At 44.1% G+C, this 18,767-nt stretch overlaps 1 protein-coding gene across 1 annotated transcript in view; it reads right to left on the reverse strand.

Annotated features, from left to right (window-relative positions):
• LOC135208796 (GMP synthase [glutamine-hydrolyzing]-like) overlaps window positions 1-18,767 on the reverse strand; it is a 108,418-nt gene that overhangs the window by 52,851 nt on the left and 36,800 nt on the right. The window contains 3 exon segments of the mRNA XM_064241327.1: window positions 7,130-7,247; window positions 8,787-8,881; window positions 9,893-10,131. Of these exon segments, the coding sequence (XP_064097397.1) occupies window positions 7,130-7,247; window positions 8,787-8,881; window positions 9,893-10,044 (365 nt within the window). The 5' untranslated portion in view covers window positions 10,045-10,131.

The following is an 18,767-nucleotide window of genomic DNA, read 5'->3' on the forward strand; positions in this document are numbered from 1 at the left end:
TCTGTACCTCTTTTAGGTAACAATCTGCTAAGATTGACTTGCTTCGCCAGAATGTCGTTTCCAAAATCGATTTCATCGACTTGTTGTGCCTATAAGCCATCAAAGTCACCACAGCTCTTACTTCGTGTGCTTTGACTTTGAGGATTGGGAAGCTTTTCTCGTCACAGTTCTGGTGAGCTTCCCTTATTAAATCCTTGATAAAGAACGCCAGTGCATTCTTTGACAAGGGTAACGAAGGTTTCTTCACCGAGCACCAGAGGTTGTCTGCCTGTCCTCCATGTTTTTGGTCCTCTGCAGATAAAATTTTAGGGCCCTCACTGGACAAAGGCCTCTCTCCTTTTCCTGTCCTACCAAATGAGTCCTGGTATGGTAAAGGATCTGGGCCATGGCTGAGAAGGATTCTCGTTCTTGGCGAGAAAACCTAGTTACAGCGAGCAGACTGCATTCTCTCCATTGAAGCCTACATTTTTGCTAAAGGCTTGCAATTCTCCTATGCTCTTGGCTGTTGCCAACGCAAACAGGAATAGGGTCTTCTTAGTGAGATCCTTCCACGAAGCCTTGTTGAGAGGTTCAAACCTACTCAAAGTTAAAAACATCAGGACTACATCCAAATTCCAAGAGGGAGTTGGGTTGTCCTTACTCTTAACTGTCTCAAAGGGCCTTATGAGGTCCGAGAGATCCTTGTCTCCCGACTCGTCAATATCTCCGTGACGGAAGACGGAGGCTAGCATGCTGCGGTATCCCTTGATGGTTGATACTGCTAGTTTCTCTTGGGTTCTTAAGTGTAACAGAAAATCTGCCAGTTGAGTTAGAGAGGTACTGAAAGAGGCAATGTTGTTAATTCTGCAACATTCCCTGAACACGTCCCACTTTGACTGGTACACCTTGATTGTGGACGTCCTCCTCGCTCTCGCAATTGCACTTGCAGCTTCCCTCGAAAAGCCCTTCGTTCTTGCCAGTTTTTCAATAGTTGAAAGGCAGTTAGATTGAGAGCGAGTTGATTTTGATGGTATCTCTCTATATGTGGCTGTCTGAGTAGATCGTTCTGACAAGGTAACGATCTAGGGGTGTCTACTAGCCACTCCATCACTTCTGTGATCCAGGGTCTCATGGGCCAAAAATGGAGCTATCAGGGTCATGCGGGCATTGTTCGACTCCCTGAACTTCTTCATGACTCTGTCTAGGATCTTGAATGGGGGGAAGACGTACGTGTCTAGTCCTTCCCAATCCATGAGGAAGGCGTCCACTGCCACTGCTTCCTGGTCTGGGACTGGAGAGCAGTAAACAGGTAACCTCTTTGTTTCTCTGCGTCGCAAAGAGGTCTATTGACGGTTCTCCAAATAGACTCCAAAGCCTGCTGCACACCTCGTGATGTAGGGTCCGTTCTGTCATGAGAACCTGTCTTCCTCTGCTGAGAAGATCCACTCTGCCATTGTTCTCTCCCTCTATGAAGCGGGTTATTAGAGTTATATTGTTCGCTTTTGCCCACAGCAGGAGATCTTTTGATGCCTCGTAAAGGGAATCCGAACGAGTGCCTCCCTGTTTCCTGATGTAGGCCAAAGCTGTGGTGTTGTCTGCGTTGACCTGTACTAACTTGTTCTGGACCTCCTCCTGGAAGCGTATTAGCGCTAGATGAATGGCCACCAGTTCCTTCACGTTTATAGGCCATTTCTTCTGATGGTCTTCCCATAGACCCGAGATCTCGCCCTTCCCCAGTGTTGCACCCCACCCCACGTCCGATGCGTCTGAATATGTACAACACTAGGTCGGGGTTCTTCCGTCGAAGTTCAAAGCCTTCTTGTAGTTTATTGGTGTCATTCCAACTCAACTGATTGTTCTGGAGCAACCTCTTAAGTCCACAGCGTAAACCGTAACTGAATCGGGCGCTCTGACTGCTGCCTACTGACTGCGTTCGGTAGTGAGGCAAGTTGTCCAAGCAAGTCACGTGATCTTTGCCTTTTAAAGGGTTATGCCAAGAGACCATACAAATTGTCTATTTGTTTGTCACTGATGCTGGACAGCAAGGTGGTGAATCTCTTAACAAGGTGCTGATTCTCTTAAGGCATGTGCCCAATAGGCGAAAGTCAATTGCCCTCTAGAGACCGAGGCCCTTAATGGTAAGACATTCTCATAGTAGTTGAATCTCAGCTAAAACGAAAAACAACATTATGTTTCATTGAGGACGAAGGTGGAAAGTGAATGCAACCTACGTCTTCACAGCCGAATCGAGAGAAGGATTCTCAAGGTTCTGAACCTGTGCTTATAAAGGACTGAAAACACTAACAGCTATTTCATTGCTGTAAGGTGAGGGGTTGTAGTTGCAATGAAAGCGGGCCGGTTTCCAGTAATGAAAAACACAGGGAAGTACTACTTCTCATGGGCTGATCATTTGGAAGTAGAGCTGGCAGGTCGGGGAGCAGGCGATGTCTTCCGTATATATCTGTCAATTCGGGGTGAACAATGAACAATTGCACCCCTCCGAATACAAGATATTTTAAAGACAAACTCAGATGTCTGAAGAAAACATTCCACATTATCGCAATGCAATGCAGCGATAGACTATTAAAGACTTCTGTTACCGTGCGGTAAACATAAAGATGAAAGAGTCCAGAATATATATCTCTGTTGAAAATTCTCACAATATTCAAGGGGATGCAGATGTCATTCATGTATGCGAGAATCCCCGTTAATCAGAGACCTAAGTCCGATATTGTTGGACAGAGAAAAGGTTTGTTAGTCAATCATTGTAGGGGAGGGAGACATAAACCAACCGTGCATCTCAGAGAGCCAGCTGGTACTGGGTTGTCTTTCTGCAGTCCCCTACTCAAGTGGTTCTTGCTCACTCGCTATCCTGAGTTGCCAGGTAATCCATTCCTCGAAGGAATGCGTTCGGCTAGAATAATCGAACATTAAAAAAGGGATCTATTATGCTCGAGCAATTATATTTAAACGAAAACGGATTTCGGTAAATACAAAAAATTGAAGTGGTGTTGTCGTGACCATACCATAAGTATCTTAAAAATCGAAACTGGTAACTCCTGGGAAGATGCAGACAGTCCCGAGTTGCAGTTCCATTAGGATACTAGCCGTCTCGTTCACAAACCGTAGAATTAACTACGGTATGCGACTACCCCCCGGACTGCTTAACAGAATCATGTCTCGAGGGTAATATACGTCGTGTATTTGTAGGTTTCTGTACAACGACTTCCATCCTAAATTCTTTTCCCTTAGAGGAATGAGAATAAGGACTGGAAATCTACACCCTTCCTTCTCTAGTCAAGAGTGTGAATGAGAAGTCTTCCCCTAAGGAAAGCTTCAATAGTGAAAACAGAAAACTGGATGTTCGCGTTCGTTCTACTGAGGGATATACTTAATTCAGTAGCAGTTCTTACAAACGCTAGAAATTCCAGGAATTCAAGCATTCGGCGAGGTACCCGATTATCGTAAAAACAATTATTGGGTATTCCGATATAAAGTCCTGCGTGGCCTTTTGGGCTAAGGCAGAGGAGACCTCATTCTTGAAGGAGTTAGACTTCTGGGGTCTACCCTTCATAAACTGTGAGGGCGGGCTCCGAGGTACAGCCTGCTGAAAATCATTCGGATATAAGTCCGCCAATACCGCAAGTAATCTTTTCAGATCCGCCGCATGAAGAGTTTCTTGCGTCTCCTCCTCTGAGATCTCTTACAAAGGATTGGCGATTTCCGATGTCAAACGAGTGGGGGAATCACGCGCATCGTCCTGCTTGCGTGCGTCATGCATGCGTCCAGCATGCTGCGAGGGAGCGTCACGATCCTTGTCACCTCCCGTCATGCGTCCAGCTTGCTGCGAGGAAGCGTCTATGAGCACTGCAACTTGCAGTGAGTCCGCGTCTTGCTGGCTGTTAGCGTCTCGCTATCATAACTCCGGTCTTAACCTATTCCTGGGTCTGTTGACGTCCTTAGGTTCCTTCTAGCATGCTTCCTCTCTTAGTCCTTGCGACTTCTAAACGTCAAACAGAGACATAATGGACTGCTGAAGCTCTGACGAGAACTCTGCTTGCGGTGCCTCTTGCTGCTGGGGAACAACTGGAGAAGGCACTGCATGTACGTCTACAGCTTCGGAGACTCTCGCCCAACTCATCTTGGACCGAGGTTTCGCTCAAGTGTAAAGAGATTGTAAAAAACTCGAACACTGCGAGTACTAGAAATTCCGCAGAATCTTGAGTACTCGGTGAAACCCCCACCGAATTCGTCAGACGATCATCGGTTGGTGGTTCTCTCGATTCCCGTAGAAATCGAGGATGGGGCAGGATCCCTCCTCAATGACTGGGCTTACGCCAGGTAGGATCCGAAGATCCCCACCCGGCCGCGCAGTCCTCCAAGTAGTAGAGGCTTTCCTGTCCGAAGAAGGGCGCCTACCAGAAGTAAGGCGCCTGCCTGAAGAAGAGAGCCTGCCAGGAGAAAAAGCGTCTGCTAAGAGAGGAGCGTCTGTGAGGAGAGGCGCGTCTATCATGTGAGGAGCGCTTGTGAGGAGAGGGGTGTCTACCAGGAGTAGAGCGCCTGTCAGGAGAGTCGCGCCTGCTGTGAGAAGAGCGCCTGGTAGGCGCAAAAGCACCTGCTAGGAGAGGAGCGCCTGCCAAGAGGAGCCCGCTTGCTAGAAGAGGAGCGGCTAACTGGGGAGAGGCGTCTGGAACTTCTCGGTGAAGGGCTCCTGTCCTGAGAGGCACGTCTCTTGCGAGAGGGGGAGCTCAGAGCTCTTGATGGGAAGCGCGATGTCCTTCTTGCGAGGAGGGTCCTTAACCAGAGCACCCATCAATGTAGAAAGTTGCTCCTGGAGGTCCACAAGGACCCGCTTAGTAGACTTCTCCTGATCTCCTTCGGGAGAAGGCAAACTTCCTGTCAAAAAGGCGACTCCTCGGGCGAATCGCGCCTGCAAGGAGAAAAGCGCCTGATGGGAGACGAGCGCCCGGCTGGCTCCGCGCGCCTGGAAGGCATCGAGCGCCTGCTAGGAGAGGCGCGCCTGTGAGGAGAGAAGCGTCTCGCTGCCTGGAGAAGCCAAATCGGAAGAAGCACTATCTCAGGATGCCTTTTCTGTGGCGATCCATGGCAGTCTGGGTCGAGACAACAGAGCCTGCCAAAGGGATGCCTGACCATTGGGGATGCTCTACATCCTCCTTACAGCTGTCGACATTCCTCCTCCCCTGGTTCTGGGAGTTTGGAAGAGGTCTAGGCCTAGGAGCAATGCGGAGCCGGACAGACGCCCCCTCCACTATACTGGGAACAATGCACAAAAAACTTCCCACAGCACTCTACCTTCCATTGCAAGCAACTGCAATTCCATCCTGCAAATCTCGGCTTTCATGCCAGAATATATAAATCAAACTCACTTCGTTTGTTTGTTTGTATGGTACTTTTACGTTGCATGGAACCAGTGGTTATTCAGCAACAGGACCAACCAGCCACTCCGCTGAGGCGCTTCATCTCGAAGACGAATCCGCAGGTTCGAAGAAGGGAGAAAGGGGCTGAAAATGGAGGAGAGGTTGCAACAACTACATTAGGGTTAGGTTCTAAAGCCTCCTCAACTAGTTCGTTAGTACGAGAACTACTGGAGTTTCTAGACGAGGCTTTCCTAACTCTGTCCTTCTCTAACTTCCTCAAAGAAGAAGAGACTTCTACCTCATTCAAAATCTCACATTCAGTACAGGGATTATTAATAGACAATTCATTAATAAGTGATCTATAGAACTACAAAACAAACGTCAACAATGAAGGTTCTCTTATGGATTTTCATCATATCTTCATGTCAAATGTTTCGTGTATGACTGTATCTTCATGTCAAATGTTTCGTGTTAATGACTGTCATTCAGTGACTGCATACAGTACGTAATTATGACTTGTCTTACAACAGAGTGGTAGTTCCTTAGAAAAAACCAAAAATTAAATTACTCTTCTACAGTGCGAGGATCTACCGAATCCTTACGTCACACATTCATTGCCCATATTCTAAACACAGTACTAGCGTCTGATGCATTAGAGAATCATAAAAAGTAAACAAAAGCGTATGCCAAGCCAACAATCCAGTACGTCACCAAAGACATCAAAAGATCCACGGCAAACTAAAAACAAAACCCAAATCAGGAGGAACCAACAACGGGTGTTGTTGGAACCGGCGACAGAGAAAATCTGATTAGGAAACGGGAATGGTTCCTAGTCCCGCCACCCAGCGGCGGGAGGGTAGATCACCTGACCTACCTGTAGCGTATGCCGCGAAATTTGAAATTCTGTCGGGACGTCTGAGACTATAGCTAAGTATATATCTGCTGGGGAAGTTGCATGTACAAAACTGAGAATTACAGGTACTATCCTACTTACAACCAAGTTTGGTTCCGACCCACTAGTTGTAAGTCAGAATGGATGTAAGTCGAACCTTAGAAAGTGGCCAACATACTGGGTAGGGTATACTATCAAACCTTTGCTATATAAGTGCCTACTTAGTACTGTAATGTAATGTACAATCATTATTTCAATCTTTTTACCATAATGTACTTCTACTAATAAATTTTAATCATTTAGGTAATAGTATATATTACGTACAATCGGCATTGAGTTACAAAGGGGTTAGGTTCTTGCATGCATGTCAGAAGTCGATTCTTACGTAAATTGGTTTGCAATTCAGTCTACAGTACAGTTAATACCAAATGATGCTGCAGATGGGGCAGGGTAACTCAAACTGATGCTGCCTGAGTGATGAGAGTTCTCATGAGATGGCGCAGTGCCAAGTAACTCAATGGTCAACTGTCTGAAGTAAGGTTGTAAGTACGAGTGGTCGTATGTCGAGCAGGTTGTAAGTCGGATAGTAGTTGTACTAACACCTTTGTTGACAAAGGCTTTCCTTGTGAACAATGTGATTCTACCAAGTCCCACGAAAGAGAGACATGGTAAGCAGGGTAGAACATGATGTGTTTGGTGAGACTGGGAATTTTGCAACCACAGAAATATGAAAAAATATAATTGAATTATGATGTAACAATTATTCTTTTAATATGCCTTTGTCACTACCAAGCTTTATGAACATAATTCATGGATGAATATTTCCAAAAGCCATGGGTAAAGTATAACTTCAAACATAATAAACATAGAAATAACTTACTTAAATATATGACAAAAGTTATCTACTTCTATGGTGTACTGGCCATCCTCCCTAGCAGCTTTTCTTAGAACTGTACCACCAAACTCCTTATTTAAAAGATGCATGCCATAACATATTCCTGTGAAAAAAAAATATAAATGGATGATTACTACCACAACTGTTGTTTAGTGAAGCTTGAAATTTTCATGTTTTCATCAATAAAGTAAGATACTACTAACAAATGAAACTATAAACAAAATTGATTTCATCAATAAAGTAAGTTACTACTAATAACTGAAACTATGACAAAATATATTACAACCTATGAACAGTAAAATAACTTCATATTATTTCTGCAAAACTTTGATATTTGAATACAAACTCAGTCTCATCATTTTATCAAAAGGATGAACACCAACATTTAAATTTCAATAGTGGAAGTGTATAAAATGACCCAATGGAAAGAGATGGGAGGAAGACCAAGTGGTGGTGGAATGAGACTTTTGAAATTACAATCCTTCTTTTATGTTGGGAGGGCACTGGACCATAAAGCAGGTATTGAGAGAGAGAGAGAGAGGAGAGAGATTTAGAAGAGAGAGAACGAGAGAGAGAGAGAGAGGAGGGAGAGAAAAAAAAAAAAAAAAAAAAAACACACACACAGGAGGACTGCTCGACCACTGGCAAATCAGTGTACCCCTTTCATGAACTACAAACATGTATGCTGAATGTAAAAGGTCTACACCATTCTAAGCAGCAGAGACATAGACACTTAACGCTGAAATATTTTGAATAAATCCATAAAGTGGAGTCCAGAGGCTAAACTGAAACTTTCAGGCTTAAGATGGCCCCCTCAAGTGATAACAATGGAAGAGTACGAATATATTTAGCACAGTAGCCTAGTAGTTAAGGGCAACTGACAAGGGAGTGGCCTACTAGTTAAGGGCATCTAACATGAGAATATGAGCAGGTGTTAAAAAAAAAATATAATTTGATTATAGTGTCAAAAAATAAGAATTTGTGCAGATGTAAAAAGTAAGCCAAGACAAATCATTTCTTACCAAAGACCTAAAATTATAAAATTACACTGATGGTGAAAGACAGTTATTAATTAGTCCTGTCTTGGCCTTTACCATTATAACTTTTGGATAAATACTATTGTGCTACCAATAAGGGATACTGAAGTGTGTTTGCATGGTACACTGTAAGCAGTGCCAAAGTTTCTCTGCAATGCCCTTTGTCACTTACGTGCATTACTTTGTGCCTTTTTCCACGGATCTTTCCCATTTTAATTTTTCATTTAAATTTCTTCAATTTTACCTATCATTTGCAAGTAAATCCTTCAAGCCATCTCGAAGACTCTAAAAATTAAAAAAACCTGTGTCCTGTCTACTAAACTACTCTAGAAAATTTATCTCTCATCTTGTTTTACTACTAATTGTGTGCAGTCTGCCCTTTCCTTATTTAGTACTTTTTCCATTAACTGCTCCTATCTGCTTAAGAAACCGCATCTCACCATCCACTTCAGATATGATAGGATCTCAACCCATTCCAGCTGTGAATATAAGCACTGTGTTATTATACTTTTACCAATCTATTCCTTTCCCATGTAAAAATGCATGTCTCTACTGCAAACAATGAACAAGTTACACACATGCCTTATACAAAAGACATTACATACCTAAAACAGGGACATTTATCTTGAAAATATCCGAATCGTAACGAGGTGCATCTTCTGCATAAACTGAACTTGGTCCTCCAGAAATTATAATTGCTCTGCAAATGAAAATTAATCACCTTTATAACATTTTGAAAATATGTAACAAATATGAATAACTTACATGCAGTGATCAAAGTACATATAACTGTGAAGAATTAAGAAATTTGACAAATGAATAGACTCTAGACATGCTGATTTCTTTGCAAGACATTTCTATAAATCTGCATGCATCTTGAGGTCTTCAATTATCTTTTATTTGTTAGCTATAATTTCTCTAGACAAATTTTCTTGGTAAATTAAAATAACTGAGAATGCAATTAACAACAGTATATACTGTACTACTTCATCAGATTACAGTACTACTTTATAATATACAGACACAACTTTACATTGCCTGTAAGGAAATGAAAATAGAATAAAAATTTAGGCCAATGTCCAAGAACTGGGACCTATGAGGTCCCGGTTTCCCGGTTTTAATAGATGTAACAGGAGGATGATCTGCCAGTTGCGCTAAGAAATAATTGTCAGGAGAGGATAGAATGTAGGTAGGATGGAAGAAGAAGAATATGAAGTGAGGGACACAAAGGAATGTAAAGAGGTTGCAGCTAGGGCCTGAAGGGATGCTGCAAAGAATTTTAAGTAATGATTCCTACAGTGCACCAAGTAAGATACAATGACAGCACTATCCCCTCCCCCCACCAAATACAGGGATATATTGCCTGTAAGACTCCTACTTATATTCATCTCTCTACCATAAAAAAAAGGGGGGGGATATAAAACTACATCCAGAGGACAGGAGAAAATCTGGCTTAACCTGTATTATACAGCAAGTCTAAATGGTGAGCGCATTACCCAAACACAAAAATGGCATCCAATTTTTACATTAATTACTCCTCTCACCCGTCCTTGACATTGTTTTATGGAATCTATGGTTCACAAAACTAACAGATACAACTAACCCAATAAACTCTGTAAACAATACTATTTCATTAACCCTACAATGCAGCAAGTTATACAAGCAAAAGCATAACAATAACACAAGCAAAAACAAGACAATCTAAACCTACCTATAACCCTTCTCCTTGAGTGTGTATGCTGGTGTATCAAGTGGTAATATGTCACTTTCCACATTTAGTTCTCGTACTCTTCTATCAATGACTTTGCCATATTGAGCCCCAGCATCCAGAATGGCAACACGCTCCCCTACAGATCCATTCATGGCGGTGGTCTCGTCGTTGCTGTAGTGGCTGCTGTTGCTACTGCTGCTCCCACTTCCCTGCCGGCACCCACACCACGCCACCTGGCACTGATAGGCAAGATCTTTAGCCTTCTTCAAATAAAAGCACAATCATCCTAACAAAAGCATCCATGGAGGATTAAATTATTCTATACGCAACCACAAAAACTTATAAAATATTAACAAAAAACCTTAATGCAGCTGATGTAATAAGAGAGAGCAGAGACCAAGTCCATTAAACTTCTACCCCTTGTGCCCATCACTATGAATTATCAAGACACATAATCTGACGTTCACCTTAACGTCCTTTGACAATAAGCTGGTGTCTAATTTCAACTAGACAAAACCAGTCCAACAACACTGGTCGTCAATTTTTCTCCCATGACCACAAACAGCTATCATCATACCACATATAAATCTACACCTCATATAAATTTTACACACAGAGTAATCTTCTATAAAGAGAGTTAATTTTTTTATTCAATCCATTACTGAAGTCACTGTGATCCATAAAAAAAGCAAAATTTCAAAACCATCACAGTAACTAATCTAAAGAACAGTAATGAATGCAAAAACATGTTTCCACCGCTTAATTTCGGAAAGAGCTTTATAAGAATCTGGCATTACAACGTCACATCAGATTTCAAATGATAGGCTAAATATGATCCTGAATAAAAAGAAAAAAAAAAAAAAAAAAAAAGAAAAAAAAAAACTTTGAATAAGAAGCCTACCTCTATCAGAGCATTACACACAGAACAAATGAACAACAATTCAAAGGAAAAACTAGTAATAAATGTTATAATAAGGAACCATATACACTGTAGCAATGGAATGTAGCACCTTCAGAAGCAATTAAATTCATCAAAATTCATATCTTTTCTAAAATGAAGTTTTCTGGAGCAGTAAGTACAAAAATAAAATACATAATTATAAGATTAAATATTGATACTGAATGTAATATGTAACGTTGCCTTTTGCATTATAATGTTTGGTCTGTTTTATAATTCTTGCTTCTCTAACCACAATGTCCCAGCATTTGGGTGGAGACTTTTATGATGCAAGGATGAACAGGGAAATGGCAGTGAGGTGGGTTTTCTACTCCAGAATTCACCACTCTGTCAAAGCCAATTCCTGAGCAAGCTGACAGTGACCTGACCTATATAGTTAAGCCTATTTTTTCTTTTGAAATCTTTTTTGCTCTTTTGGTTGACATCTCATCAATGATCACCAGAAGGAAACTAACGAGGTTTTGAACACATGCTGGAGTAACTCCAATGGTCTATCTAGCACAGGGAAATTTCCATGTCTAACATTGACCTCATAGCTGGGTTTGATCTCAATGGTCTAGTGACTCTTAAGGCACCAACTGCAAGTATATACGTATAGGAAGTTCTCTTAGAGTAGTCACCACCTGTTGACAGACATTTATATCCAGTAGGTTCAGTTTGAAGTGGGAGATTGGCTTAGACGAAAGCCTTTATAAAGGCAAATTCACACTAGTATATAGGTTAGTCTTTATCCACATCATCTGAGCTCCAGTGACATTGTGTTCACACTAATTATTTACTCTCTTTCTCTCTTTGTCTTACAATAATCCTTCCTTCCTTCCTTCTAACTTTAGATCTCTTTTCATGACTTGAATAATCTCTTTTTCTTCTTCCCTCAGACTCGTAACTTTATCAAGTGGAATAGTTTCTTTTTAATATAACTATGGGTAATAGAAGTTCCACTAATTCTTTGATTGTTGTTATCTGACATTCGTAGGCTAAGATCTGCCCTAGATGTGGTTAGTTGAAAGTTGATACAAGGATCTTGCATATGTATTCTATTAGGATATAGTATATGTCACAAATTTCCAAAGGATTGACCTAGCAGAAATTCTAGCATTCTTGATGTTTGTTCATATGGTGTTTTTACATTTCATGGAACCAGAGGTTACTCAGTAACGGGACCAACGGCTTTACGTGACTTCCGAACTACGTCGAGAATGAACTTCTATCACCAGAAATACACATCTCTAACACCTTAATGGAATACCCAAGAATTGAACTTGCGGCCACCAAGGTGGCAGGTCAAGACCATACCGATCATGACACCTAGGCGCTGCTTTCTTGTATGTGTTTACATTAAAGCTTTAATACTTGTCATTCCAGAATACTCTATGGTCATCTGATCTAACTTTCCAAAATATTTGAGCATTACACATATATATACAATCCTTCCTGTTTGGCTTCAAGAGTTGAGTGGAATATGTCACTGATGAAATGAAATTAAATACTCCCATGTGAATTTGTTAAGAGTAAAATTTGGCCCCAAAGACTTTCATAATGTTTATTGAATATCTTATGAATGAAGGATGAGTTCCATGGAAAGATGACTATGTTAGTCATTGTTTGCTTTGATTTCAAAGTTGACACATACAGTATAGTTCTAATATTTTTCCCATTTTATTAAAAGGGGTTTATAGAGGCAGTCCGTGGTTATTGGCAGGGGTTCCGTTCTTGGCTCGGTGCTGATAAGCGAAAACATACATTAACTGTAACTCTGGCAATTTATGGTGCTGGGTCTTGGTTAATGGCGCCTCTGTTAGATATGTTATGCTGCCATAACTCTATTATCAGCACCTTATGGCGCCAATAATTGAACTCGGCCAATTATGGCCCCACAAGTTGCCGATTTTATGGCACTAGAGAAGCCCCATAAAACCGGATCGCCATTAACCGAGACCGCCAATAACCGGGGATGCATGAACTGATTTGTTTTCATTTTAATATTGACTTTCTTATGACAAGTTACAAGAAAGAAAATCCATAGCTTATTACAGTCCTCATTTGTTTCATTAGTGTTGGTTAGTCTGATATTTCAAAATGAACTATGTGGGATGTAAGCAATGAATAAGCATACACAATCCAATATCGTTTGATTCTGTTCCATCAGAAAATAGAATATTATTTTGTTCTCATTATAAAAATGAATTACATACATGATGCATAATCATGACTAGATGCATATAGGCCTAGTATTCTTGTTTTACATTACTTTGTCATAATAAATATACTATATTCTTATTGAAAAACTGACTTGCATATATGGTTTATCAAGAATACACATATATAGGCTTAATCTGTTACGGTAGCCTTTGGATTTTACTTGCCCAAGCAAAGTCTCATTCATGAAGATTTCAATAAAAAATAGTGAAATTATAAATACAGGCAGTCACTGGTTACCATGAACAACCTGCACTCGGTGTGTTACGGCGATTTATGGTGCCATAAGACGGTGAGTTCCGGTTAGGCGCCGATAATAGTTACGGTGCCATAGCATACCTAACAGAGGGCGCCATTAAATCGCCGAGTTTCAGTTAATGGAGGTTTTTCTTATGAGCAGCCTGCCAAGAACGGAACCCCTCCCAATAACAAGGGACTGCCAGAATATATTATTCTGACATCTGTATCAATTATCAAAAAAAAAAGAACTATAAATCCAATATATCATCAATTTAGTTATAAGCACTTTTTAATTTAATAACAACCAACTCAATATTCTTGATGGATACATTATATCTGTCAGCAGAAAGACAGCAAACTGAACAAAAAAAGTTGCCTCTACCACATTAATGTTTCAGTGTGCATGCACAGTCATTTAATCGGAGGCTCATCAACTGAAACGAGCTGTTTACTCATGCCGCCTGCACAGGGAAGAAAAACTGTGCAGGTTGTCCACATTAACATTGTTATAATTGCACAGGCTGACTGTGCAGTCACAGTGAACCTCCCGTATTCACGGACTCGCATATTCACAGATCTCTCTGGAACATATATATACCCCCATCATTCGCAGAAAATTCGCCTATTCGTGGTATTTTTCTATAAGAAACATCCACAAATTCCTGTTTTTTATCAGTTTCATTGTAAAATGCACTTTTATGTGATAAAACTATTTAAAAAAAAAAAAAAAGTTATAAACATTTTTTAGTGGGTATTTCTTGCATTTTACCTAACACAACAGGCAGTTTTAAGTCTTTTTTTGTGAGGGGTTTCAACTATTCGTGGGGGGGGGGTCTCTTACCCATCCACCTCAATACAGGGGGAATACTGTATAACTGTACAGGCATAACTGAACGTTAGTGGTGGGCTTTAAGGGCAATCTAGGAAGATGAAATATGCAATGTCAAATGGCTGGGAAAAAAGCTGATGTTAAATGAGTGTAATCTGAAGGGAGATACTGGAGAGCCTTAGGAATCAAACTAGCAGAACATTTGTTGAAGGTATTTGAGAAAATACTGGATGAGAGATTATGAGCAAATGTGAACACTGGTGAACAGCTGACACTGTCCTTAGAATAAGACAGATACAGGAAAAAAGCTTGGAAGGTAAGCAGAAGCGCTACTGAACATTTACAGACCTAGAGAAGGCATTTTATAGAATACTTACGGAGATAGGATTTGGTTTAAGAAAGTGACACATGCCAGAAAAGTTGGTTAGGTTGATGAGTGGGAGAAAAAAAAAAAAAATAAATAAAAGGAGGGTAGGAGGTGGGGGTGGGGGCAGCAGTAATAACACCCTCTTGCAAACTAAAATGTTTGAAGTTAGGAGTTGGTAGATGTACATCCAGGATTGGCATTTAGCCCACTTCTGTTTGTAGTGACTATGAATATACTGAGTGAAGGGACTGTAAATCTATGGGAATAGTTACTACATGCAAATGATCTAGTGATTTTAGTTGAGAGTGAAGAAAAACCACAAAGGGTACGAGAGTGGTAGGAATCTCTTGAATTGGGTGGTATGAAGGTAAATGTGGGTAAAATGACAATTTGTCTAAAATTGCATTTTTCCTAACTATACAAACCTGAGGTCCTTTTACAATAGGAAGATACTAGCGGCAGCTGGATAGGTCGTAAGCTTTCGAACAAGGGGTTTCGGTAGTTAACTGCTTGTCCGACAGGCGCGCGCGCGCGACTGGGAGGTAAACAAATCACTTTTGCTTTGGCCCAAGCAAAAACTGCAGAGTTGAGGGGTGGGGGGCTATGAGGTGGGGCTATGTGTAAAAGGACCTCAGGTTTGTATAGTTAGGAAAAATGCAATTTTAGACAAATTGTCATTTGTTCCGACACGGCATACAAACCTTCCCTCGGTCCTTTTACAATAGGAAGACTCACTTCTTGGTGGGTGGAATCTGAGTCTTTTGTGAACAGACTGGTGTTCGCCCTACCTTGGAAGCCTCCCTGGTCGTAAGAGCGAGGGAGGGATCCAAGCCTCTGTCCGATTGATCGGGGTGTGCACCGCAGGATCAATGGTCAGACCTCTGGACCGAGTACTAAGAGAGGGGCATGCGCATCTCTTAGTACCAGCAATGCAAGAACTTGTTCCTGTACAGGAGCAAATATAAAGTCATGGGTTTGACTCTTGTAGGCATCCACTTCCCCCCCTTGCAGAAGGAAGTGGTGGATATTCTGCTCCTATCCCTAGTGAAAGGGATAGGATGGGGCTCTGTCATATAGCTCACCTGCATCTCGTCCTCATCCAGCGTATGACGACCATGGCCCTCTGCCCACAGGTAGAGGGGAAGGAAAAGATGGGAAGAGAGAGCCAGTCACTCACTCACTCACACATCCATCCACACAGTCACACCAGGACTCGATGCTGTTCAGCCTGCGAGGGTCTGGGTTAGCTACACAACTTGTTGAGCAGCCACCACGGGTCCCAAGGAAAAGGTATCCAAGGACCTGGGCAATATCCCGAAGGTAGAAGAGGCGTAAAGGTAGTCTGGTTAGACCAGACCCCTGCCTTCAGGACCTGCGCCACGGAGAAGTTCTTGCGAAACGCCAACGAGGGGCCAATACTTCTGACTTCGTGAGCTCTCGGACGGGACGTACGGATGTCGTCACTACCATCAGCCTCATACGCCCAATCCTGATGACCTCACGCAGCCAGAATGAAAGAGTGTTCTTGGATACTTCTTTCTTGGTGACCCCTGGTGCTAACGAAGAGGCGTCGACACTCAGGCCTGAGGTGACGAGTTCTCTTCAGATAGCGCCGTAGCGCCCTCACAGGACAAAGCAGCATCTCATCCGCATCATTATCGGTGAAGTCCAATAGGGAGGGAATCGTGAATGACTCGAACCTGTCATCAGGGACTGACGGTTTCTGAGTCTTCGCAACGAAGTTCGGGACGAAATCGAGCGTCACGGATCCCCATCCCCTGGAGTGTCGTACATCATAGGAAAGACCATGAAGTTCCCCTACTCTCTTCGCCGATGCCAGGGCCAGCAAGAAGAGGGTCTTGAGGGTCAGATCCCTGTCTGACGACTCTCGGAGTGGCTCGAACGTGTTCGAGCCAGACTCCTAAGGACGAGAGTCACGTCCCACGCAGGGGGCCTGAGTTCCCTGGGTGGGCAAGACCTCTCGAAGCTCCTCATCAGCAAGGAGATCTCGAACGAGTTCGAGATGTCCAACCCCCTCAGTTTCAGGACGAGCGCCAAGGCGGCTCTGTATCCTTTGACTGTGGGGACTGAGAGGAGCTTCTCTCGGCGAAGAAAAACGAGGAAATCCGCTACCTGCTGAAGAGTGGCTCTGAGAGGAGATAGACCCCGTCTACGACACCAACCACAGAAGACGGCCCACTTCCCTGGTACACAGCTGCAGAGGACTGACGGACGTTTCCAGCCAATCTCTGTTGCTGCGCTACGAGAAAAGCCTCTCGTTCGCAAGAGATGGTGGATACAGCCAGCCGTGAAGACGTAAGGGACTGGACTGCTCGGTGGTACCGCTCGACGTGTGGCTGGGCGAGAAGGTTGTGCCAAGGGGGAATCTCTCTCGGTTCTCCTGCGAGAAGAGCCAGCAGGTCCGGATACCAAATGGCCTGTGGCCATTTGGGAGCCACCAGGATCATCCTGAGATTCGGGGTGACAGCGCTCGACTGATCACCTTGCGAATCAGGCTGAACGGGGGAAAGGCATAGACGAAGAGGTTGTCCCACGGGTGTTGAAGAGCGTCCTCTGCCAGCTGCCCATGGGTCCGGCACGGCCGAGAAGAACACCTGGAGCTTCCTGTTGTGCCGGGTGGCGAACAGATCCACGACTGGTCGCCCCCCACAGGTCGAAGAGCCTTTCCGCCACGTCCTGGTGTAGAGACCATTCGGTCCCTATCACCTGATCCCGACGGCTGAGCGTGTCTGCTACTACATTCCTCTTCCCTGGAATGTAGCGTGCCGACAGCTCTATTGAGTGTGCCTGAGCCCACTCGTGCACCTGCCGTGTCAACTGGTACAACGGGAGAGACACTAGGCCCCCCTGTTTGTTGACGTAAGCCACCACCGTGGTGTTGTCGCACATCAACACCACTGAGTGTCCCATCAAGCGGTCCTGAAAACTCTTGGAGAGCGAGGAACGCTGCCTTGAGTTCCAGTACATTGATGTGAAGGTGCTTGTCGTTCTCGTCCCACACTCCTGAAGTCAGCAACTCCTCCAGGTGTGCGCCCCATCCTCGGTCGATGCGTCTGAGAACAGCTGCATGTCCGGGGGGGGAGTGCGCAGAGGCACTCCTCTTAAGAGGTTCCTGTCGTCGAGCCACCAGGCTAGGTCCTGCCTCACCTCCTGTGTCAGTGACCATGGAAAGCTTGGGGGATCCGTCGCCTGTGACCAACTCTCCTTTAGTTTCTCCATGAAGAGACCGCAGGTGAAGACGCCCGTGAGGGACTAACTTCTCGAGTGACGACAGGTGTCCGATCACGACTTGCCATCGCTGAGCTACCTGTTCCTGCCGAGACAGGAACTGGTTGGCTGCCTCTCTGAATCTGCTGATCCGCGAGTCCGCGGGGAAGACTCGCCCTGCTACCGTGTCGATCAGCATACGCAGGTACTTCATCCTCTGCTTGGGCTCGAGATCGGACTTCTCGAAGTTCACAAACGATCCCCAGATCGCGACAGAACTCGAGCAGCCGATCCCTGTCCTGTAGCAACTGCGAGCGGGAGCTCGCCAGGACTAACCAATCGTCGAGATACCTCATCAGACGTATCCCGTGCGAATGGGCCCAAGCAGACACCAGAGTGAACACTCGCGTGAACACCTGTGGGGCGGTTGAGAGACCGAAGCACAGTGCCCTGAACTGGTACACCGTCCCGTCGAGGATGAAGCGGAGGTACTTTCTGGAGGACTGATGAATGGGTATTTGGAAATACGCATCCTTCAAGTCCACTGAAAGCATGAAATCGTTCTCCCTGATGGAGTCGAGCACTGAGCGTGCCGTCTCCATCGTGAACCGGGTCTGGCGAACAAACCGGTTCAGGGGAGAGAGATCTATCACCGGCGCCAGCCTCCCGTAGACTTTTCCACCAGGAAGAGTCGACTGTAAAAGCCCGGTGACGTGATCCGTGACGATCTCTACAGCTCTCTTGCTCAGCATGGTCTTGATCTCCTGTCTGAGTGCTACGTCCTTCGGTACCCGGGGACGTACGACTGCTGTTTGGACCGGGTTGGAGGTGAGGGGTGCCGAGATTCGAAGGGTAATAGATATCCCTCCCGAAGGACATCTACAATCCAGGTCTCGGCGCCGTAGCGCTGCCAAGTTGCCCAATGGCTGGCCAGGCACCCCCCCACTTCCGGCAGCAGGTGAGGGGGAACGCCGTCCCTAGCGTGTCCCCCCTTTCTTCGACTTCTTCCAGAGCCTCCACGGGATGAGGAGGGCTGGGAGGAGGGCTGGTTACG

The sequence above is a fragment of the Macrobrachium nipponense genome, chromosome 35 (assembly GCF_015104395.2).
Source record: "Macrobrachium nipponense isolate FS-2020 chromosome 35, ASM1510439v2, whole genome shotgun sequence".
Classification (NCBI taxonomy): domain Eukaryota; kingdom Metazoa; phylum Arthropoda; class Malacostraca; order Decapoda; family Palaemonidae; genus Macrobrachium; species Macrobrachium nipponense.